Here is a 25840-nt window from a genome sequence, read left to right on the forward strand (position 1 = left end):
GAATCTTTGTGTGAACCTGCTAGGCTTTATGGGTGTGTATGGAAAGCCTAAGGACACATTTTAAGCACGACAAGACCTGCGTTGTTTGAGAGAAAGAGACAACCTACATCCAGAGAAGACAGATGATGAACGCCATTACTTACGTCCTGCTAGCTATACTCTAAGCAAAGAGGAGAAGGAAATCATGTTTGAATGCTTAAACAACATCAAGGTACCATCTGGATTCTCCTCGAATATAAAGGGTATTATAAATGTGCCAGAGAAGAAATTCTGTAACTTAAAGTCCCATGACTGTCACGTTCTCATGACGCAATTACTTCCAGTTGCATTAAGAGGAATTCTACCTCCAAATGTACGTCTAGCCACCGTAAAGCTATGTGCATTCCGCAATGCAATTTCTCAGAAGGCAATTGATCCAACTGATCTAGCTAAACTACAGAATGATGTGGTTCAATGTCTCGTCAGCTTTGAGTTGGTGTTCCCTCCTTCTTTCTTTGATATTATGACACACCTCCTAGTTCACCTAGTCAAGGAGATTTTCACTCTCGGTCCTGTGTTCCTACACAACATGTTCCCCTTAGAGAGATTCATGGGAGTCCTGAAGAAATATGTTCACAACCGTGCTCGCCCAGAAGGAAGCATCGCCAAGGGCTATGGAACATAAGAGGTCATTGAGTTCTGTGTTGACTTTATTCCCGACCTTGACTCGATTGGTGTTCCTAAATCGAGACATGAGGGGAGACTAAGCGGAAAGGGGACACTAGGGAGAAAAACATATATTGGTACGGATGATGATTATTTCAATAAAGCGCACTACATAGTTCTACAGAACTCCTCTTTGGTAGATCCGTATATTGAGACACACAAGGATCTCTTACGATCCGAGTTTCCAGGGAAGACTAAAGCTTGGATTACGCATAAGCACATGGAAACTTTTGGCGGTTGGTTGCGAAAAAAATGTCAAGGTGATGAGAGCATCCATGAGCAACTGTATTTATTGGCTATGCAACCATCATGGCATATCGTCACATACAAAGGGTACGAGATAAATGGGAACATATTCTACACAGTAGCCCAAGATAAAAGGAGTACCAACCAAAACAGTGGTGTCCGCATAGATGCCACAGACCCGAATGGGAATAAGCAGACATATTATGGACGCATAGATGAAATATGGGAACTAGAATATGCACCTACTTTGAAGATCCCATTGTTCAAGTGCCAATGGGTCAAGGTGACCGGAGGCGGGGTAACAGTAGATAACGAGTATGGAATGACAACAGTAGACCTTAGTAATATTGGGTACAAAGACGAACCATTCGTCCTTGCCAAAGATGTGAATCAGGTGTTCTATGTCAATGATATGTCTACCAAACCAAAAAGAGGGGAAAACGATAATGACTCAACCAAAGAGCCAAAGCGCCACATAGTTCTTTCAGGGAAAAGAGTCATCGTGGGAATTGAGGACAAGTCGGACATGTCAGAAGAATATGAAAAGGATGACCGAATTCCGCCCTTCAAAGTGAATAAAGACCCTAGCATCTTGGTAAATGATGAGGACACTCCATGGTTACGAAGCGATCATAACCAAGGGACATACGTAAAGAAGAAGTTCACTGCTGTGCCCACTTGATGATATAGTGATTTAATATAGTGTGTGTTTGAGATATTATGTAATAATTGTGAATTTAGATGTTTATTATGTCATGTTTTAAATTAAATCAATGTTTGATTTGGTAGGATTTCTCTCTCAAAAAGGTAAATTAGGATACTGAGTGATGAAAAATTAAAATATTAACGTTAAAATGATGTGAAAACAAATTTCCTGTCCAAAACCAATAGTTTTAATAATTTTAATTAAACACTACATTTTTGCATTAACGAAATAATAAATATTAGTTACATTATGTTTTATAATTCTAACAAAAAATAAAAAAAGTTAGGTTATAGATTTTTCCTATGTGCAATAAACAAAAAGAAAATTCATATTTTTAACAAAATAATTTTATGCCTTTTATTTAATTTACTATGTATTTAACAAAAACTATTGCATTTCTATTGTATTTAACAAGACTATTGCTTAAAACAGGCGGGAAACGAAACTGCAGGCCACCTTTACTCCCGGGTGGGAAGCCCACCCGGGAGTAAAGGTGGGCTGCAGTTTCGTGGCCCGCCAAAAAAACCCTTTACTCCCGGTTGGTAATACGCACCGGGAGTAAAGGGTTTTTACTCCCGGTTGGTGGCTGGCACCGGGAGTAATTCTCTCTGATATATAACCTCCAGCGCCTGGCGCAGATCGATCCGCTCGTCTTCTTCCTCGTCGAACACCGCCGCCCTCTTCTTCCTCACGCCGCGTCCTTTCGCCTTCCGTGACACCGGCGCCGCCCTCTTCTTCCTCGTGCGGCCTCCACCGCGCGCGCCCGTGCCCCTCCTCCGCGCGCGCCCGTGGCCCTCCACCGCGCCCTCCTCCGCGCCCGAGGCCCTCCACCGCGCCCATGGTCCTCCACCGCGCCCAAGGCCCTCCACTGCCGAGCTCGAGGTGATATGTTTATCGATCTCTTTGTACATTCTCAGACGGTGGCCGGAAACTGAACATTGTTTCATGAATCTAGAACACTGCCTTTGCTCAATAGAAGAATTTTTTCTATCTTCATAGATCAATGTTTGTTAACAAAATTTTATCCAAATATATTCATGTAGGGTCTTTTTTTTGAAGGATTTGTTGTAGGATATATAATGGTCAAATAGGAACTCAATTTGGATACCCAGTTTGTAAACTAAGCGTTTTTTAGTTTATAAAAAATATCACATGTGATGATGTAAGCAGTTTTGGTTGGACTTGCATGCATGGCTACAGACAAATGAAGGAAAACTTCAACGTTTTTTTATTTGTGAACTTTGAATATACAGATATAATATATTAATGTTGCTAAAGTAATATGAGCATTACATATTTTTTCTGGGAAGACTATCTTCAAACTTTATATCATAGCATCAGAGATCACCTGTAGAAGAAGAAAATAAATTCTTATCATTTCAGAAATAGTAATGGTTATATTAGCAATAAGACACATATACTTACATTTCATAATGCCTTATACTTACATTATCAACATAGAATTTTCTCATATGATGAATGACTACATGGTTCACATGGTACATAGGATCACAACATCACGCACCGACACCGCCCCGGCCCGCCTCACGTCGTCGTCGTCGTCAGCACGCCGGCCCGCCTCACGTCGTCATCGTCAGCACACCGGCCACCGCGCCGACACGTATATATATACGTCATTTGTATTCATATGCATGTATATATACGTCGTGGAGCACCGCCGCCCTTGTTCACCCATGTGTACAGACATATATACGGCGGAGTGGAGCACCGCCACTCTTGTCACTCGTATTATCGTTATCGTTAATACTAAACAATCACACCAGGGCGAACCGCGCTGTTGATGTCACCGACGTGGTTCGCCCTAGTCACCGACGCAATTTGCCCTCGGCCGTTTATGTATAGCCCTAATTCGCCCTAGTACCGACGTAGTTCACCCTAGTATGGCGAATTGCGTCCATGACCGAGGGGCAAGATTTAATAATGCATATTGTTCGTAGATTTTACGCATGTAAGCAAAGATTTGACGTACTATATATTGGTTTTGTTTTTTGAAGCTAGATGGCCGACCCGAGAAACATGGATGAGGAGGAGTTGATGATGAATTTGATCAACACTGGCACTCAAGTTGCCGGCGATGATGGTGCTAAAAATAACGTGCAAGAGGATGCAGATGACGGGAGTCAGTACTTAGCTCTTGAACAAAATGAGCAACAACATATTGGCCAAGTATATATTTTTTATTATTAGCTATATATATTATCATATGTCTTATATGTGCTCATGACATTAAAAATAATGTTTATGTTTTGTAGCCCTCTGGATCGACATCAACAACTACAACGAAGAGTAAAAATGTTCGAGGTCCCAAAAAGCCATTGGAGGGCCGCTTCATCATCTCGGAGTTCAATGTGGATACAGGAGAACCGGGGGGCCGAATAAAATGAAATTTGTACACCACTGTGGTTACCTTGTACGGGACCAGCTCCCGATTAGTACCCGTGAATGGAAGAAGAAGACCAATGCTCCTCATATCAGTTTTGTCTCCGATCGTGACAAGGCGTTAATTTGGAAAGATGTCTTGGTACATTTCATGCTCCAAACAGATGGTTATGATGATATAATAGATGGTGATGAATTGAAGGAGCGAGTTAGGGATTGGGCAATGAAGAAGATGGCCACCCAGTTTCAGACTTGGAAGAAACACCTATACACGACGTATGTGAAGAAGAACATAGCACCAGATTTTACTGTCCTAGGCTCGATCTCAAAGCAGAGGCCCTATTGGGATGAGTTTGTACAGTACAAGACTTCGGAAGAGGGTGTGAGTCGGGTGATAAAGAACCAACGTAATGCCCAACAGAAGACATACCACCATACCTTAGGATCAGGTGGCTACCCGACTGCCATTAAGAAGTGGAACAAAATGAAAGCAGACCTTCTTGCCAAGGGTATCAGACCAGAATCACTCAAGTGGGGAGAACGTGCAAAGAATTGGTTTTTAGTCATGGGGGAACACTAGACCAGGAGACAGGGAAGTGCGTTTATGGTGCAAGACTGCAAGAAGCAACAGAAAGATTGTTTTATGCTCAGAGAGCTACTGCTAGTGGTGCGTTTAGGCCCAACAGAGAGAAGGATGAGCTGACATACGCCATCGGGACTATTGAACATTGTGGCCGAACTAGAGGCAAAGAAAGTGTCTCATGGGAGCATAGATTCCCTCAGGACAGACCTTCCTACAGAAGTCGCCAGAGAAAGAAGGAAGAAGAGGCACAGCGGCTCCAGAGGTTGGAGGAAGCGGTGCATGAAGCACAGGAGCGAGAAAAAAACCTTGAAGCGAGAATGCAGGAGGAAATCAGAAGGCAAGTGCAAATAGCAGTGAGTGCAAGCAAACAGGCATCAGAGCCAAGAATCAATATTAGCCAATCTGTTTAGTTGAAAAGCAGCTACGCTTCCATAGAGATACCAAATCAAGGGGACACAGGACTGTGCTTCCCTATGGATGACGTCACTGAACCTTGTACAACGTGTGAGCTACACATTCCGAAGGAGAATTCCACAATCAAGGTGGCTATCGGTCTTGTTAATCCTATCGACCGAACCAAGACACCAAGGATTCATGGGAATATAATCCAAGAAGGATATGCTACCATCTCGGTAGATAAAGCTGAAAAAGGTTTTAGTGATTTGCCCCTTGACATTCCTGGAGGTGATGGCGAGAAGACTCTAGGAGAAGCAGAGAAGACATTCATTCTATGGCGCAAGCACTACATCATCATTTCAGGGATGTCGGCTCCACCTCCTCCTGAACTACCTCACCATAGGTACGTGCGGATGAAAACACTACATCATTAATTTGTATTAGCTTAAATAATTAACAATCTGCTCATAATAATATGTCATTCCTTTTTTTGTAGCAGATCCTCCCCCAACCTAAATCCAATTGTTCAATCGCCAGATCATCATAGTGCTCTGTACGATGACATTGTGTTGGAAGACGAGGCTGCATCCACACCATCTCCAAGGAGGTCTCCAACGCCGCAGCCGCCACCTCCAAGGAGGTCTCCAACGCCTCCCCCGCCCCCGCCTACCAAGAAGCCTAGCAAGAGGCCAGCCCCTCAAACGAAGAACCAGTCCCCGCCTGCAAAGAAAGCCACCGTAAAACCAAGGGCTATTCCCAAAATAATATTTGAAGAGAAGGAAGAAGGAACTGATGCATATAAAAAAGACATGTCTAGATTCTATGACAAACTTAAAATGAATCAAGAAGCAAGGAGAAACCCGGAGAAACCGTACTTCTTCGTAGCTCCAGATATTCTAAGAAAAAAGGTGACTTCTTACCAGCAACAACAGCGGGAATCTCGTAAGCCGTCCAAATCAACGTTATCAGACTATGACTGCACTCTCACCAAGTCAATTGAGGCGGCACAGAAAAAGAAGCGGGCAGGGAAAGGAGTTGCCCAACTTGGACAACAAGCGCACCAATCAATCCCCCCGCTAGTTGTTGGTAATGAATATGGTTCAAATTTAGGATTAATGCATCAGGCAAACATACCTTCGGATGTCGATTTGGATCACCTTGGTGAATTTCTTGATGAGACTGGTCTCGACCTTTACCAGATGTTTGGTGATGGAAACATTGAGAGTGCGGCGGAGGTTGATATTTGGAAGAAAAAATTTGTACTAGGCCAGAGTCTATACAACCCTCAAGCCTTATCTGATCTGGGGACGCAAATGTACCTGCTAAACAAGTGGTACATGCAGGCGTCTACCAGTGGAGACTTCTGCGTTGGTGTCAGAATTAGAGACGAACATTGGTTCCGTGGCGATGATGTTATGTATGTTGACTTTGCAGAATTTCATCAACTATGCCACCTGACCTCTCTGGATAAAGTTATCATTAGCTGCTATTGCCTATAAGTAATAATTCTTTCGATCTATTATTAAACTCATCATATGTGTGTATATGCATATAAATTATCCTAACAAGTACTATATATATGCAGATTTACAATGACAGAGCTCAGAAAGGAAGGCTGCAATGAAATTGGTTTTGTTGATCCCCATATAGTATTCAAAGACCCAATTACTCCAAAGACTAATTGGAAGTCTGAGTCAGAGAGTAACCTCATGAACTTCTTAGTGAACCAACGCCACAAGAAGGATATACTCTTTCCCTATAACTTCAAGTGAGTGTTAATCATATCGATCATATCCTTAATGGCTCATATGTTGATTCTAGTTAATTAATGAGTGTTATGCATTATATCCTATAAACACATGCAGCAATCACTGGATATTGATGGACATCGATCTGGTGAAAAGTCACTTGATAATCTATGACTCGATGAGAAAACCACAACAAGACTACCAAGATATGATAGATATTATCCAGAGGTAATTTCAGGATCTCTAGCAACTATATATACACATAAACATGATGATTAACTATATCTGATGACGTGGCAAATTTTTTATTGGGCAGTGTTTGGAAAACCTTTATTGAGAAGCAACACATGGAAAAATGCAAAGCGCCACTGAATGTAATCCCTTTGAAAGTAAGTCCCCTGAATCGCATCATCTTTATTAATTAAACATATAGCTTTCACCGGATCACCAGATTGGATGACAAATCTTTTTCTCGTAAAGTGGTGTCTGAGGTAGGAATAGGGGAACAACTACTGTGGTTACTATGTTTGCAAGTTTATCAAGGTGCTCTCTCAAAGAACTCATACAGAGAGACTCAAAGTACGTTAAAAATACACTATATATTCATTTAATTATTATTATTGATTGTGTTACTATGTCTTTATATATATATATATGTACATATATTAATTTATTTTCCTTTAATTCAAACCTGTAGACTCGATGGTTGGAGGAAAAGGTCATACGGCAAGACCAAATCAAAGCAATTCAAGAGTCTATAGCCGGATTTTTTAATGAGCAGGTCATCGATTCCAAGGGCGAGTTCTACTTCGACCCAACACTGCCATTGAAGCCAAGCTATAGAGGATGAGAGGAAACTTGTTATGTCACAACAACTGTAATGCAATCTTTTGTAATATATGCACATGAAATAATATAATGTAAAATACACATATGCATGCATGCATGTAAATATATATATGATGCATGCATATATATATATATATTTCTATGCTTGAATTGTGTGATTTAATACGTTCATTGTGCTTGAACCGAAACATACTATACGCGCGTATAAATGTATAATTAGCAGCGTACAATACGACTTCGAAAACCTATTTTGAAAAGAAAACAAAAAAATAAAAAGAAAAGAAAAAAAACCTTTAGTCCCGGTTCGTATTACCAACCGGGACTAAAGGTGCCGGCCATCGTGGCATGTCAGGAGGCACCTTTAGTCCCGGTTGGTGTTACCCACCGGGACTAAAGGTCCTCCTTTAGTCCCGGTTTCTGACCCGGGACTAAAGGACCCCCCCTTTAGTCCCGGATGCTTGCTCCCGGGTGGGGAACCGGGACTAAAGGAGGTTCCCCACCGGGAGTAAAGCTCGGTTCTCTACCAGTGTGAGCCCGGAAGAAAAACATTGTAACCATATGTGTCAACTGTTGCGATGCCACTGCTTCTTCTAGAGAATATAACTCGTGTGTGAAGTGGTTATTCCTTTGGGAACATCCATTGATCTCTCATGATCACTTATGATCCTCCCCAATCTTCCAACCTAAAGCATTATCTTCTATGAGTGCAGTAAGCAATGGAAGCAACCAAATTAACAAGTTCATTACTCACAAGTATTTAACTGAACAACTATGCATATTGTTATAAGTATAGATGTTTACAATTAGGGATGAAAGATGATAGTGTCTTGTACAAACTCTAGAGATAGAGATATGATGAGTTTGAATCTAGGATGACTTGTCTTGTACTCCAAATCTCTCCCTTTGTACCTAGACATAACATATTGGTTAGATTGGACAATATGAACAACGACATAACAGCAGGCATATTGTAATAACAGATTGGATTACGGGATGTGTACCTTTGGTTTGCATAGGAAGGCGGCGTTGCTGGTGATGGAGATGATGTTGCTGGTGGGGGTACGAAGTCGTCGTTGAGCGGTGGAGTAAGAGCTCGGAGCAGCCGATGACGAATACGCTAGGACGTAGCACTGCCTGACTTGGATGGAAGCGACCGTCGTGGAAGTTGGGAGTAGTCGCGTGAAGAGCTTTCCCAAAAACCTTACCGCCCTCTCCCGGTGCAGGATCGCAAGGACAAGGGTTCCGGAGACATGCTCTCCCGATCACCGGTGCACGCAAGCGCTCGGGGTGGAGAGGCTATGGCGGTGGTGCAACATCGAGAAGAGGCAAAACCCTAGCTCGGTTAGATTCGTTTTGGCATTGGCCGATAGGCTGCTTATATAGGCATAAGCATGTCCAAGTCGATCTCATGTCGTGATCACGATCTAAACTATTTAGGACTCCTATCCACAAACTTAGAGGCCAAGGAACCAAAAACTAAATTTGCAAAAAGAGATCGTGCCCCGTAAGGCTAGGGGCCAGATTTTGGCCCATTCACGTAGCCCGCCAGCTCAACAAGGCAAGGCAAGCAAGCACGTGTGGGTGTGGGTTTCTTTTCTCCTCCTCACACTAGACTTGATATAGTGAAGAGGACTTTCATATTTAAGTATAGCTACCTGCACTTCCACAAGCAAGGTGGGATGAAAAAGTTCTCACTTTCCCCCTTTGCACACATGAATGTGTGCCTTTGAGATTTCTTCATGGGATTTCAGAATTCTATCTGGGCCCAAGCCCACATGTATTGCAACATGTAATTGGTTGTATTGTGGGTAATCACTAATCACCATCCAATATGACTAGAATGTTTGAAGCCGGTGTTTATAGAGCAAGGAACTTCACCAAATCTATGTATTTGCCTTTTGATCTATATCTTCTATGAATCTGGATTTTATAGAGCCGTAACATCTGGCTTGAATTCTGTAGAGTAAAACCGTTTTTGTTCAAACCGGAGCTTATTGTGGAGCTATAATTCCACCCTTGTGACGCTGGTGGTGAGAAAAATGTACGGTCCCGTTGGCAGCGTGTGCTCATCAGCTGGGGCCTGGGTTGTTCTTGGACACCGCACCACGAGTCCACGATGACCGGTGATCCGCAGACAGGTGCAGAGGGCAGGGCCAGGGGGAAGGGAGATTGCAAAATTATGGGGTGCCAACCGGACTGGCAGGCCCCAGACAACCGAAAGGCGGCCCCAGGCCGGCGGGAGCCCAACTTGCGCCACCGTCCCACGACCGCCATGGCCGCCAGCGCCAGGCGCCAGCGCCAGCTGAGCTGCACCTGCACCTGCACGGCTGCACTGCATGCATCAGCCGCGTTGGTCGTTGACATTCGGCAGGGCCGGCTTGTAGCTGCCGCAGAGCCAGCGGGGCCGCGCGCGCCGGCCGGCCGGGTGCAGACCACCTTGTCTGCCTTTTGTTTATTCCCGGCGCCTACAGCCCCCTCGCCCGATCGGACCGTGCTGGCGCGTGCGGGGCACCGGGCCGCACCGCACCGCGCGTCAGCGCGCCTGCCTGATTAGAGCTGCCGCCCGAGTGACTTCGGGATCCGCGGCCGCGAATTTCTTATACCCGAAACCGGCCATTCCGATGCGTCCGTGGGGTCTCAATCCCGCTAGGCGGAGGGTGCTGAACACGAGTCAGGAATAGCAATAAGAAAGTCGCCTTCCGCCGATGCAGCAGCAGGCAGGGCGGCGCTCAGGTTCAGCGGCTGGCCGATCATTCGATCGGCCTCCAGCTCACCAGCCGCAGCAGCGAGGGGGGAACGACGACTAGTTTACACATTCCTGTCCGATACATGCATGTAATGTACTCAGGCTTGTGTAGTAGCGATTGTGTGCGTGGCACAAACTCCTCTGCTCGGTCGGAGGAAGAGGAGAATGCATGCATGTAGCGACATGAAGAAGTATGTAACGGCGACCAGCAGCAGCAGGCGCATCGGTTTCAGCTTCTGTACCGGCCCCGACCGAAGAAGATTCTTCGCCGGACGGACGGACGGCAATGGCTAGCTGGACAGGACGGAAGGCGGCAGGTTCATGTATCCGCCGAGAGTTCAAGGACGAGCTAGCGGCCCCCGCCGGGCGACTGGCCAACCGGGCGTGCGCCCCAGCCTAGTTCTCTAATCTCTAGCACGTCCTCGCCGGCGCGTCGCGAACGCTAGCTTGGCATCGCATGATTGCAACCAGCGGAAACCGACGCATTACACGTCCTGCGGGTCGTTTTAGCACTCTAGCTCTCGGACACGCGGCCATTGCATTGCTGCCGATGGTCCACGTCCTGACGCTCCCTGCATGCGTGCTGGGGCACGAGGCAGCCACCAACAACGGCTGGCTGGGGATGGAGAACACAGCGACCTAGCCCCGTACGCTCATGCAATCTGCAGCTGCGCGGCACACACCTGCCTCGACGCCCCCGTACCGTAAATCTTGCTACAGATTGTTACGAGTATACTACTCGCATCTTCAATTGTAAATACGTCGATCATCAGTTTATGTACGGATTACGTGCAGTGACAGACTGAAACTACGAAGGAGCGGGTGTTCCGTCAGCAAAGCAGCATCACTGGGCTTTTTTTAGTGGACAATTCGCTTGGTATAATGCAAGAAGCGCGGTAAAATACTGTTGAGATGGAAAAATAAAATGCGCACAGCACCATTCTCGACGGAAAATGTAAAGAACTGAAAGCATCATTGAGCAAGCGAAGACGATTCATATGTCACTAGACTGACTAGGCAACAAGGCAAGAGCAACGTATTCTATTTCAGCAGGGACGTAGACCACGTAACTGATGAACAGATGATGGAGGCGTAAATGCTACCTGACTAATCAATATTGGAAGCATTTGTTCTTGAGGCGGATATGGATTGGACGACATGATAATTGTATATGAATATGCTGTCCCAGCTTAATCGCCTATGCACGAGTAGCTAGCTAGAAGAACGTTACAGTAGTGCGTGGCTAACGCATTAAAAAATCCGGTAGAGTGAAGACATTAATCGAGGCTATATATATTAGCACGACAACAAAAAACTTGTGATGTTACATCTGTTCATTTTAATACGGAAAGCCGTTGCATGTTCATTGAATCCGTCCAACAAAATGTTCAGTGTACTCTGTAATATCTCGTCAACAAGTGCTCTAACAGACATCAAACCGATCGGTTACCGGCTTGATTAGCTAGCCTTTCTACAGGTATCCGTCCTTGCTTTTAAAACAAAAAATATAATAAAAATGTTTCTGGTGCATGCCGGGACACTTGTTCCTCTTTTCATTCCAAAGGAGGCGACACCTGTTGGCAGCAGCAGAACAATCCAAATTGACGTTTCGAAAAAAAAATATATGCTCATATTTTTGCGGAAAAGCTATGCTGAAACGAGTCGTTAAAAAAGCTTTTGCTGATAAGACCCAAATCACCAGCCTGTTCGCTTGTTTGTTTCAGCCAGGGCTTATTAGCCAGGGTACAGTATTTTCTTCTCACAACAAATCAGCACCAATCAGACTTATCAACCTAAAAACCAACCAGCGAATATGCTGATTGTGTCACGCACCACTGTTCTCAGGCAATAGAACAAAATATCTAGCTTCAACTTTATCTGATATATCTGCTTCTGACAGCCACAAAAACCTGGCCAGAGAATATCCAAAACAGTACTGGCAAAAGAAGGCAGGCCCAGGTGCATGCATCCAGCCCCTCGTCGTGTCCTATATAAACTGCCCAAGGTTGTTCGGTGTTCACAGCAAAGGCGGCACTGGCCGAACCACCTCTTTGGCCGTATCGCGCAGCGCTCACCCACACACGCACGCACACGGTCTATCTACTCCACTCCACTGCCACCGCTACTGCTTCATCAGCAGAGCAAGCGGCCGGTGGTGCAGCGCCGGGCAATCCAAAACATGGCTCAGATGATCTCCACCATGCCCATGCTGGACGCCGCCCCGGCCGCGTCCGCCATTATGGCACCCAAACTGCAGGCCGCCGCCGCCTGCCTGGACGCGCCGCCCTCGGGCATCACCGTCGTGTCGAGGCAGCACGTTCGCCCGGACGCCGCGTCGGCGGTCGGTGACCTCACGCTGTCCGTCTCCGACCTGCCCATGCTGTCGTGCCACTACATCCAGAAGGGGCTCTTCTTCCCGGCCCCCGACCTGCCCATGCCCTCGCTCGTGTCGCTGCTCCTGTCGTCGCTGTCGCGGGCGCTCGCCGTCGTCCCGGCTCTCGCCGGCCGCCTCGTCACGCTGCCCGACGACCGCATCGTCGTCCACTGCAACGACGCGGGCGTGGACTTCCTCCACGCCGTCGCACCCGGCTTGTCGCTTGACGACTTTCTCGTCCCTGACGCCGACGTGCCGACCAAGCTGACAAAGGACCTGTTCCCCATGGACCGGACCGTGAGCTACGAAGGCCACCGTCGCCCGCTCACGTCGTTCCAGGTCACTGTGCTCGGTGACGGCGCCGTCTTTATCGGCATCGTCGCCAACCACGCCGTCGTGGACGGCACCTCCTTTTGGCAATTCTTCAACACCTGGGCGGCCATCTGCCGCGGCCAGTCGGCCAAGCTGCCGGACTTCCGCCGAAACTTCTTTGGCGAGTCCACTGCCGTCCTCCGCTTCCCCAGCGGCGTCGGCCCGTCGGTGACCTTCGACGTGGACGCGCCTCTCCGTGAGCGCGTCTTTCACTTCAGCGCTGACGCGATTCGCGAGCTGAAAGCAATAGCCAACCGTCGTCCGAGCGGTGGCCATGACGCCGAGGTTTACGGCAAGATGGCGCATGACCCCAAGAATCCCCAATTGCGTGGGGAGATCTCGTCGTTCCAGTCGCTGTGCGCGCAGATATGGCTCGCGGTGACGCGTGCCCGCAAACGCCTGTCGCCCGACGCGACGACGACGTTCCGAATGGCGGTGAACTGCCGGCACCGGCTGCAGCCGCCCATCTCCCCTGCCTACTTTGGCAACGCCATCCAGAGCGCTGTGACGATGGCGACGGTGTCGGAGCTGGCTCGCAGCGATCTAAGGTGGGCCGCGGGCAAGCTGAACGAGAGCCTCGCGGCGTACGGCGACGGCACGATCCGGCGCGCGGCGGCGGCGTGGCAGGCCGCACCCCGGTGCTTCACGCTGGGCAACCCCGACGGCGCGGTGATCACGATGGGGAGCTCGAACCGGTTCCCGATGTACGAGGGCAACGACTTCGGGTGGGGACGGCCCCTCGCGGTGCGGAGCGGGCGCGCCAACAAGTTCGACGGCAAGATGTCGGTGTTCCCGGGACGCGCCGGGGACGGCAGCGTGGACATCGAGGTGTGCCTGGCCCCGGAGACCATGGCAGCGCTGCTCCGCGACGCCGAGTTCATGCAGTACGTGTCGTGCCCGTGTCGCATCTGTTGTGATGTACCCGGTGCCGTGCGGGCGGGCGCGAGTGGGGGCCATCGGCCGTCGTGAGTCGTGACATGCCATCGGGCGGCGTCAGCGCTGCTGTTGGATTGCTCGGTCGTCCTTGCCTTTGGGGGGTACTACTAGCTAGTTGGTGCCAAGCATTGTATTTGTCTCGCTTTTTCGGAGTGCTGCGTGTAATCGTGTTAGTTAGCAACTACTAGAGTACTTGGAATTTGGAAATGACTCTTATGCTGCAGCCTGCAAGCTATGTAACAGCGGGGAGAATATGAACCGTGTATCAAGAGTTAGAAACAAGTTTCTGAAAATGTTGGCACTGCTGAATAGTTCATCAGATCATGAAAGCTACCTTGTAGATTTTAAAAGCTATATACTCCCTCCATTCTAAAAAATGAATTTAAGGAAGTTTTACTCAATACAAACCCAGAATTACACCTTTTTGAGGCAGAGGTTATATCACAATCTGGGTCGGAAGCTGAATATCAATCCACAAACTCACAGGATCTAGTAATGTCATTTTCCAGCCTTATACTTGCACGCCAGTTCAATTTTCAACCCAAAACTACAAAATTGGCTTTATATTTCTTTTTCTAAAATAGTATAATTTTATTTTAATATGTAGAAATTCATAACTATTTATTTTAAATTAGAAACAATGTGAAAGTATTTTCTAAAAATGTTATATATCTGTTTGTGCTCTATTTTGGATCTTGTTTGTTCATATTACTAGTGTTTCAACACTTGAAGCCATGACCATTATCTATGTAAATTATCGTTTTTATACACTCTATATTGATCACATAACTTGTTGATTGCATGATATTTGAGGCACTGCCTTGTTTGAAACCTATAACATAATCAAGCAATCAACATAAAGTAAAACTCTAGCTATGTAATGATTAAATAGGATCTATACATGTGGCAGAGCATGGCTTGTGTGAGGTTTGTTTCATATTCCACATCTTTCTAATATACTCATAAAATGCCAGATCCTTTTTATATATATTCAAGCATGATACAATGCAAGCAACAATTTGAATAAATAATGGGCATAACTATGAACAATAAAATAATAGAAACAAAAAATAAGTATGATCTAAATAACCCTAAACAGATCATCAATAGATAGATATACGTAGGTGCTTGTATTTTTATCATAAAAATCGTGGACTTAAATTCAGTCAGACAGATTTTATCATAAAAATCTAACCAGCTACTAAGTTATACGTTTGGTTCGCTTCAATTAATCCTCTTAACTACACGACTGAAGCATACTTAAGCAATGTAAAAAATATCTACTAGGTTGTCTGCCGTCACAGCACCAGCAGTCCAGCACGCAAGTAAGGTCAACGTTGTCCATCTCGCATCTCAAGACGGTCACTTTGGTAGCCCATCGACCGTTGGGTACCGAATCTGCAATCTGCTCTGTTGCTGATGCTGGCCCAGCCCATGGAACAAAAAAAAAACCGTCAATACGCGCCTTAGGGGCCACTAGCTTTCTGATGTTAATGGCCACGGCCCACGGGCCACCTAATGGCCAACCCATGGCAACCAAGGCACACAGCCCCTTTCCTCTCTTTACTAGAAAACCTGGGCGCGGCATGACCCATGCCATTTTATTGGCCTATGATTAAACGATAAAGTTTTAAAGCTCAATAGGAAGCTCAAGGTTGTTAGATATCTTCTTGAGTTATTTACAAAAATGAAGGAGCAATATAAGATTGAAGAAGACGTGAATCCATGAGCTTTAGTATGATTTGTTGTACTTGTAGTAGTTAAAATGCCCTGAAATTGAGTATTTGGTGAAATTTAACAAGATTTCTTCTCACAACTTACAGTGAACAATAAATAGATGTCACGGCTGATGTAACAGTTACCAGGACTGGAGTTAAATGTTGCTCCAATATGTGACAACAGAAACTAAATAGATTTTAGTGGTCAGTGCTTAAGGGTTCATACATACATGGTTAGATGGACTAATGCTCCTGATGAATTAGTAAGAAACCAGCATGCGAATTGAAAGATTGTCTTCTGCTCTAGAAATTTGTCTCAAATGAATAGAGAATGCCTTATGTCTTTGAACAAATGCCCACCTGGGACAGAAACATGATGAGGCAACATGTAGTCACTATTGAGGTTTTTGGCTAAATCTATGCATGCTCGATGAAGGAATTTGGTGTTGTTTATAGTCTTTTTGATTCAGAGTAGTAAGCTGGGGACCTCCTTTGTCCTTTGTGCATTGTACTAACTATTAACCAGAGTAAAACCAGATTAATGTCCACATTAGTTCTACATAATTTGAGTCTTCCATTCCTAGAATTAAGCAATTAAATGAACTACCAAACAGATATGTCTTTTCTATTACCAGTACTTTCAGGTGAGAACATGCTATGATCAATCACAAAACTGTTGGCGCCATGAGTTTGATCTGATGCTCTTTGACATTTCATAATGAGGTGCTAACCTTGCGAAGTGGTTTATTGATTGTTTGTCTTTTTAGTTAAGCAGCTCGCTGGAGTGTGACTATTTTGATTCTTCACCTGCGCTAGATTGCTGGAGCATTACTAAAATGACTTTAGTAATATTGCACAACAATGTTGCATGGGAAAAGTCCATTTTCCTCTGAAGTCAATATAGCTGGCTACCATCACACAGGGAAAGAAAAAAGAAAGAAAAGAAAGAAAGGCATCTGAAGCACCACCATTTTCATTTTAGTTTTGTCAGGCCGCCGAGCGAGGAGAGACTACTATCTACACATTGAGATTGTTCAGCAATGTAGGAGTATTAATTTTTATGCAACTACTAACATGATATTTTTAACTGTATATTCTGTGAAATTCCTATGTGTATATGGCATAGTCATGATGTCATGGTGACATCATCAAGCTAGCAGCAGAGTGAAAGCTCTAGTTTGGTTTTGGTGAATTGATGAAACCCTAAGTGATAACCTAGTTTATCAAGTGATCATGAGATAGGTAGCACATTCCAAGTGGTGAAGCAAATGAAGATCATAGCATGATGATGATGATGCCATGACGATGATCAAGTGCTTGGACTTGGAAAGAAGAAAGAGAAAAACAAAAAGTTCAAGGCAAATGTATAAATGGTAGGAGTTATTTTGTTTCGGTGATCAAGACACTTAAGAGTGTGATCACATTTAGGTTTGATAGCCGAACTATTAAGAGGGGTGAAACTCGTATCGAAATGCGGTTATCAAAGTGCCACTAGATGCTCTAACTCATTGCATATGTATTTAGGATCTAGTGGAGTGCTAACACCCTTGAAAATGTTTGTGAAAATATGCTAACACATGTGCACAAGGTGATACACTTGGTGGTTGGCATATTTGAGCAAGGGTTAGGAACTTCACCGGCGGAGTGTCCGCCCGTAGAGTGCGGACAGTCCGACGGTGCCACCGGCGCCCTAGACAGAAAAGACGGAGGTCATTGTAAGTGACCGGACGCTGGTCTCGGTTGGACCGGCGCGTCCGGTCAGTGGTAGCAGAGGGCGTGCGTTTCGGTCTCATGACCGGACGCTGGGTCGCTCAGCGACTGGACGCTGGAGGCAGGGTCCGGTCCTGTTGTCAGGCAGCGCACAGAGGCTAGGGTCTCTGACCGGACGCTGGCAGAGTCTGGTCGTGCATGAACGGACGCGTCCGGTGGGCAAATTGCGTTTCTAGAACCTTACTAGAAACGACCGGACGCTGGTGGCTCAGCGTCCAGTTAGTTATAGTGCAGCGTCCGATCAACTCAAGTGACCGTTGAGATCGGGACACGTGGCTGTCGTCGGGTGACCGGACGCTGAGGTCCAGTGTCCGGTCAACATGACCGGAGCGTCCGGTCAGCCCGCGTTGTGCCCAGTAAAGGGGTACAACGGCTCTATTTCGTGGGGGCTTCTATTTAAGTCCCATAGCCGGCTCAAGCTTATTCTCTTGGCCATTTTGCATTGACATAGCAACCTTGTGAGCTTAGCCAAAGCCCTCTCACTCATCTTCATCATTGATTCATCATCTTTGTGAGATTGGGAGTGAATCCAAGTGCATTGCTTGAGTGTTTGCATCTAGAGGCACTTGGTGTTCGTGTTTCGCTGCGCAATTCGCTTGTTACTCTTGGTGGTTGCCGCCACCTAGACGGCTTGGAGCAGCGAGGATCGTTGAGCGGAGGGTGATGATTGTCTCCGGCTCCGATCGTGGTGATTGTGAGAGGTTCTTGACCTTTTCCCGGCGGAGAGCCAAAAGGTACTCTAGTGGATTGCTCGTAGCTTGTGTGATCCTCATCTTATGTTGGTTGTGCGGCACCCTATTGAGGGTTTGGCGTGTGAAGCCAATTAGCGCGTGAACCTCCAAGTGAGTGAATCGTCACAACGAGGACTAGCTTACCGGCAAGCAAGTGAACCTCGATAAAAAATAATTGTGTTCATCATTGATTCCAAGGTGATTGGTCTTCATTGTTATTCATCCTTGTGATTGATTGGTTCCTTCATCTATACGGCGGTATAACCTTCTTGATCACTCTCTTTACATTACCGCAAACTAGTTGTCAAGCTCTTTAGTGTAGCTAGTTGTGAGAGCTTGCTTGGTTGGTTGGTGTGGCTCTTTAGTTAGCCTTTGAGAGCACACTAACATAGGGTAGTGTCATAGCTATTGTGTGAATAGATACTATCTAAACTAGAATTGTGGTAGGTGGCTTGCATTTTGAGTAGGCTAGCGCAACACTTGTTTCGCCTCATAATTGTCTAACCATTTTATTAAGTGTTGTTGTATAAATTTTTATTAGGCTATTCAACCCCCTCTAGCAATTAGGACCTTTCACAGAGGCAGAACAGAGCATGTGGCGGCCGCGTCACAGCTGCGCTCGGCCAACTCTCATCCTAGAGAGGCGGCGTAGGAGTTGCACACGTGCCTGGCCGGGCCTAGGAGCCGAAGGGTGACCGAGCTGTCGGACCCGAAGCACATGGTGGCGGCGTTAGGCCGGATTTGGGGTAGAGTCCAATCCATCTCCATTGTAGTGAGGAGGGCGGCGGAGCACGGGCCGCACAGGTCCACGGGCCTGCGAACGCGGCGTAGGGATGCGGGGGCCACGCAGATGAGCGGCTGCGCCGGGATCTGCGGACAGACTGCGTGACCCTCCCTCGTGTGCTGGCAAACCACCCCGCGCCACCGCTGCCCTCCTAGGACCTCCGGCGGCCTGTGGCAGAGGCGCAGAGCAGAACGACCCGGGCGTCGTCGAACCTCGGGCAGGAGAAGGGAAGACCGCAGCGCGACTCCTACGAGACGAGGCTGGAGTCTGGAAGAAGATGGAGAACGGGTGGTGTTGGACGCCGCGATGCCGATTAACGTCTCGATCCTGAGAAGGCGTTGGACTGAGCAGGGACGCCGCTCGGGAGCTATGCTAGTTCCAAGCTCGGCGTCCAGAGACCCACGATGGGCACGAGTGGCACCTGCAAGCGGATGGAGCGGCGGCGCAGGGGGCAGCGGTGGCTGAGGGGCAGTTGGCGTATGAGCGAGCAGGGCAGCAGTCCGAGGTGGGAGGGGCCGAGGGGGCGACCAGGCGAGTCAAGTGGGTTCGGGAGCATTCGTGACCGTCCGATCGTGGCTTAACGGGTAGGAGACCCATGAAGATGATGATCAGATGGTCGGCATTGCTGGTTCCCCAGATCGGACGACTAGTGGGCTAACGGGTGACGTGGCTTTATCCATTAGCCCGCTTTTGGTGTAGAAATCGTAGATAGAGATTACATTGATTGAAAACTACCGTGAACTACATGTACCACGTGTAGTCTGCCATCACGCTGGGAAAGAAAAGAACAAGATATGGAAGAGGAAATCACGGTAGTCTTCATCAGGATCGTCGTGCACGACGATCCTGATGAAGACTACCGTGATTTCCTCTTCCATATCTTGTTCTTTTCTTTCCCAGCGTGATGGCAGACTACACGTAGCACGACCTGGAGATATTGCTGCCGGCGCTCAACACGACGTCGCCACGGCGAGGAGCACGTGGCTGGCGCTCGACAACACGGTCGCGCAATAAAACGCAAATTCCAGGACGGCTCACACCACGGTAGACCGGTGGGTGCATCACCAACCTGCATCGTCTGAGCTCGAATACCGATTAAGGCCTCGTTCGGTTGCAAGGAATAGCTCCTAGAACGATTCCTAGCCGGATTACTCGCTTAAATTATAGTCTTTGATCAGCTAGAACGATCCCGGAGATGCGGACTAACCGAACGAGCCCAATTATCTTGTCGGTGTCTATGATAAATGAACGTGCTTCCTCTGTAGAAGGTGTTATTTCAACCTATATTTTCTTTATGTCTTTGGATGAAAAATTAGGTGATCCGAATACTAATATATAAGAGGTTATATATTGTACATTTATACTGCTGCAGAGTAAATTTTATTATGTTATTTTTAGATTACATGCTTACAACAGTGTAACTTTATCATCGTGTGATCACCATGCCTTGCTTGTTTACTTCAGTAAATCATGATGGCGCAGGTAAGAAGAAGGGAAATGTTGGAGTTTGCTGCAATCTCTTATGATAACAGGGATCAATAGCTGCTTGGGCCCTGGCCCTCTCCTCCAACATCTTGTGGATCTCCTTAGAAAGTTGTCCATCGGTTGTAGTCTTAACGATGTTTTTGGGATTTGTTAGATCTATCAAATCACCCTTTCTATTCGGCCATTATAATAAATTTCATTGAATTCTTCTCCATTAAAGTCGCCAAAAAAGTATGTTGGCGCAAAAGGTGGCCACACACTAGAGCGCTAGACGAACGTGCGGATTGCAGATCGATAAATCCTCAGCTGGAAAACCTTTGAACACTGGTATGAGAGGGACCCTGTTGGGATTAGTGCACTTAGAGTTGTTCTAAGGTCAGTAAGGTGATTTAGAACGACTCAAGTTGTCGTAGAGACGAAGAGAGAATAGAAATTAAGGTTGAAAAGGTGTTTAGGGTTTGGAGAAAAAAAATAGTAAACTTGTAGGTTTTGGTCCATTGAGAGGATATCCTCAATTGACCGTATTCTTTTATATTTATAGGGTGAGAGGCCTCTGTCCCGGGATAAAGTTTGAATACATCACGAATACGACATTAAAACCGACCCAAAACAAACAAGAAACCAGGACGGCTAAACCGCCGGTACACGTATACAGCACGGGGCTAACCAATTTTGACTGCAAACAGTACAAACATCAGATAATAGTGGTCAGCACCGAGGCATGTCATGCATCATGAAATTGACCACTGAACGAGTGAGAGAACCACACAGAGTTGCAGCAAATAGAGTTGTCCCAAACTTGAAACTACAATAAGGCTTGACTGCCTGTTGATGATACTCACTGGGGTTAGATATGTGTCCGTAAGCTCGTATGAGTATAGCGTGTTTTGGTAAAAACAAACAAACATCCGAGCCAGATTATGCATCGTGATCCATTCTCATGCAATGTCCGAGATGCAGTCAAAGACAGTTGTGAAAGACAAAAAACGCCAAGCTCCGGTTTCCTAGGCGGGAGGGCGACGCCGACGCTGAACCTGTTTGGAGTCGGAACTCGAAGCGAACAATCAGTATCCGCAGCCAGAGAAAGCAAAGGAAAAGTAGCGCGCGCGCAAAAGACGACGGCAGGAACGCCGGCGCCCCTGCCGTACTGCAGCACTGCGACTGCCAGCGACCTGACCTGCACAGCCGACGCAGTCGTCTGTCGCCCCAGCGCTCGATCGGGCAGCCATTCTGAACTAGTCCTTCAGGCGCGCCCATGCGCGCGGTGCACGGGCCCCACATATTTTTTTTTAGAAAAGAAAAGAAATAATGAAAGGTGGACTGTTTTTTGATTTGAGAAAAATCAGAGGATGTTTTCGCAAAAAATGATGAGAGTGTCTATGGAGCGCGGGTTGAATTTCGATAAAGTGGAGGTCTTTTTTGCAAACAAACCAGTGCGCATCCGTTCTGGACTGCGCGTCGATTTGGAAATAACATGAGGCTGAGAGGACGTCTGGAGCGCGAGTTGATTTCCGAAAACTAAAAAGGGTTTTTCGTAAAACAACCGCGGCTCATCCGATCTGGACCGTCCGCGCGGCCAATCAAACGGCCACGAAATAACAGCGACGTGGACGCGAACGAATCATATCTTTAGATTTCTGATTCAGCAGCCCGCCCACATTCCAGAGAAAACGTCCCCCCACCCCGAAATGCTCAATGATTGGTGCCCGCGCGCCGCATCGTCCATGCCGCACACGTCGCGTCCCATGTCGTCATGCCTCGGGCAGCGCGCACGCCGGGGCAGCCCCCACCGTGTCCGGTGTCCCCTTGCGCGAGCACCGCCGCGCCCCGGTCGCCCCGTCCCGTCAATTCCATGTCTCCCCGTCGCGTCGCCTTGTGGGAGCTGTCCCTGAAAACGGGCCTTCAGCACTCAGCAGTTCAGCACGGCTCGGCTAGCGCGGCCAGCCTCAAAAGAACTGCGAGCTCGGCCTCTTACTCTGACAGTCATGTTCTCCCTTCCGGCCTCCCCCCCCTCTCGCTCTGCTTTTACTTTTCCGTCACCAGCCTCGGTTAGGCTTGGATCCTTTGCAGGATCTGCATCTGCTTGCTCGCTTCCACTGGAAATATTCTCCGGCCACCACCACCGGCGCAAGGCAACAAGAATATACCGCCCCTCGGGCACCAACCCACACGTCGGGGCCTCGTCTCGTCTCCTGTTGCTCTGGCCCCTGGGCTCTAGCTCCCCTGCTTTAAAGCTGCAGGCCTTGGCGGGTTCCTGGTCATATTGTATCGATGAACCACTCTGCAGTGTGCTCATCGCTTCTCTGATCCGATCGATGCCACCATAGCGGTCAATTAGACCAGCCTTTTCTTTCAGTGCCTTGTGTCTCAGTCTCCCTTTGCTTCTTTTTCTTTTCTGCTCGAGCTTGCAGTGCCTTTCATGCTCTTGTCACATGCTCCCTCCGATTTATAAAAAATATGTGCAACATTTCTATCTTCAAATAAATTTATTAAAAAACTAAATTTAAATATCTATCGATACCAATTAAGTATCATAAATATTAATATTTTTTAATATATATTTAGTTAAAGTTATTTTTCGAAAAATGAAAACGACCGACGTTTAGAGACGGGAGTACTTGCAGTAGTCTGCTCGCTTTTTTCCTTTGAGCTGAGTGAGACCGAGAGGCACAGGCACTAGCCCTTGCCGTATAAAACGTGTCGCGCGTAGGCGACTAGGCTGTCCCGGTGGTACGCGCACACACTATATTGGGGTTGCATCAGGCATCCGATCGGCGAGATGAGGAGGAAAGGGAGCGAGTGCACAAGGATCAGCCCAGCTGAGATCGGCGCCGGCACGCCTATGCTCTCCCTGGCGTCCAGATCCGGCCGGAGGGCGCCGTCGGACCGGGACCGGCCTCGGCAAGTGCGGGGAGCCTGCGGCTCTCGCCTGCTGCGGACCGCGCGGTGGATGGCCGCGCAGTTCTACAGGCGAGCGAGGGTAAGCATCGTCAGAGCGTTTCGGTCCTCGTCGTCGGCGACCAAGAAAGCAGCTGCTGCCACTGCTGCTTCACCGGATTGCACGCCGGCGAGGCATAGCAGTAGGCGGCAGCAGCAGTCCGCGCCACCGGTAGTCGTCGATGACTCGCACAAGAGCGAAGCGGTGGAGGAGTGCATCAGGTTCATGAACTCGTCGTCGAGGAAGTACCGGTAGAGTTCTCTGGGGGTTCTGTGTGCGCGGATGCTGTGGCGTCTTTCTTGTATCTGTTCCTTCTTGTTTTTTCTTTTGCCTTTCATCTATGTGCGCATCTGATCAAACCTTGTACTTGAGAAACATACTGGCTACTTCTTTGATCTTTGCGTGCCCTGAAATATCTCATTGCCGTCTAATGCAAAGTCTGTCGGTCAGTGAGTCTGTTTATATATATTTTTTCATTTGAGTGGAACAACATTTTTCATCTTATTAAGTAAGCAATTCTCTTTGTATCTAGCAGATATTTATTTCTACCACCACATTACGTCATCATCGATGTAAAAACAGGAGCTGGCGTCTCCGGTTGATGACTCGATGTCCTATCGCTCTACAATGTTTGTTTCTTGTTCGAGATTTTCTTCTTCTTCAATCTTCATGTACTAGTATCCGAGCGATCAGGATAAACTAGAGCTAAATCTATGACATCATTTTCTTATCTGTCAGAAGACGAACAACATTTTCGCACAAAAAAGAAGAAGACGAACAACAAAAACCACATATATTCAACGAAGCAGATAGAGAAGATAAGAAAGCATATGTAACTGAAGCAAACTTCTGAACATCGTTCTGGATCCAATCAGCCCAACCTACGGTGAAACAGAAAGAAAGATTATATTGACAAAGGAAGCATATGTGAGAGCAGAACAAAAAGAAAGATTGTAATGGAAGGAAAAGACGAAAATGTACGTAGCATAGAGCTGTTTTGTGTTTGGATTGAAGCCCGGACAGGCAGCACTTTTGGCCCCTGCATCTAAAACCTAATAGAGCATGTACAAGAGTTTTCAAAACACATTTCCAAACTTGATTTTTTTTTTGGCAAGATTAAATAACCCACTCTTCAACGACTCCCGGTCTCTCCGCATTTGGAGAATCGATATAATTGCACGAAAAATATACACACATGTATTGTTAGAAGATTTGGCTGACCTAAATAATAACTAGAAAGACAGGCGCGGCCTTTCCGTGACATTCATTTGATTGAGCCAACGTAGCTGTTATTATTAGGGACTAGTATAATGCCTGTGCTAACGCAACGAATTTATTTTGGAGACGTACATGAAAACAACCAATGTTTTTTTCATAGTTTAACTTTTACACAATATCTTTGAGCATGTATACAATCCGGGAAACTAAGAAGTCATAGTAAAGTTTTTTCTCATATAACCATTTAAGTTACATTCTGTCTAAGTCTTTAATCATGGCTTGGAGATCTTCAAGAAAGTTGTCAAAACATTCGTTTGCATGGATATTAAGAATGTCCCTAAAAAATTCCATCCTCAGTGAATTTGATAGCTGCGCATAGTAGATAAAATAAATTAAGTTATTAATTTTGTATATAGTGTACGAAATATAGTTAGAGAATATATGCTTACAGTGTTGATCGGTGGCAATCTTACACCATCCCATGACTTTATGAAATTGTATTTAAGGAAACCTCCTAATTTTCTGGAGACGAGCATTTATTTGATTTATTGTATATAAATCAAATAACTATTTTGTGATAATAAGAAAGATAAAACATATTATAGGTGATTACCAATCTTTATGTTTTGGAACTTTTGTAACACATGTAGAGAATATTCGCTTCCAGTAACAAATATTGCCGCCCCACTTAGAATTTATCAGTTTCATAGCGAGACTGAACCTTTTAGCAATAGTGTGAAATGTAGCTATATATGGCATGATTTGATCATAACCCTTGTAACATACATCATCTGGGAGTGGATGCATAATGTACACAATTTTCTTTTGCATATCCATTATGAATAAAGTATATAGTCTATCTCGATAATATGACAGTAGAATCTAAAAACATAGACATAGAATATAAGTGTTTAAAAAAAAGTATAATACATATAAATAAAATATAAAGGAGTACATTGAACATATCTTACATTGCTGCAATCTTTAATTTTGTATTCCATGTCAGGGCAGCACTCGAGCACTTTTGCCAGTTTCTTGTGGTCTAGTTTGCCACAACATCGCGGATCTCGTCCAAACTAGGTTATGGACAGTTGATTTTGCAAAATTTATAAGTATTTGATTAATTATAGAATTA

At 46.3% G+C, this 25840-nt stretch overlaps 2 protein-coding genes across 3 annotated transcripts; both read left to right on the forward strand.

Annotated features, from left to right (window-relative positions):
* The first annotated feature begins 12404 nt into the window (after positions 1-12404).
* On the forward strand, positions 12405-14370 carry LOC136459456 (uncharacterized acetyltransferase At3g50280-like). The gene has a single exon (XM_066459306.1). It carries the CDS (start codon positions 12559-12561, stop codon positions 14092-14094), a length of 1536 nt encoding a protein of 511 aa, XP_066315403.1. The 5' UTR covers positions 12405-12558; the 3' UTR covers positions 14095-14370.
* An 8872-nt stretch (positions 14371-23242) lies between these two features.
* On the forward strand, positions 23243-24332 carry LOC136459457 (uncharacterized). 2 transcript variants are annotated; one of them, XM_066459308.1, is made up of 3 exons: positions 23243-23932; positions 24023-24116; positions 24226-24332. In XM_066459308.1, the coding sequence occupies exon 1, from the start codon at positions 23329-23331 to the stop codon at positions 23740-23742; it is 414 nt and encodes a 137-aa protein (XP_066315405.1). In that variant the 5' UTR covers positions 23243-23328; the 3' UTR covers positions 23743-23932; positions 24023-24116; positions 24226-24332. The 2 variants fall into 2 exon arrangements, with proteins under 2 accessions (XP_066315405.1, XP_066315404.1); XM_066459307.1 differs by having other exon boundaries at positions 24229-24243.
* Positions 24333-25840: the final 1508 nt, after the last annotated feature.

This window comes from Miscanthus floridulus, chromosome 6 (assembly GCF_019320115.1).
Source record: "Miscanthus floridulus cultivar M001 chromosome 6, ASM1932011v1, whole genome shotgun sequence".
Taxonomy (NCBI): Eukaryota; Viridiplantae; Streptophyta; class Magnoliopsida; order Poales; family Poaceae; genus Miscanthus; species Miscanthus floridulus.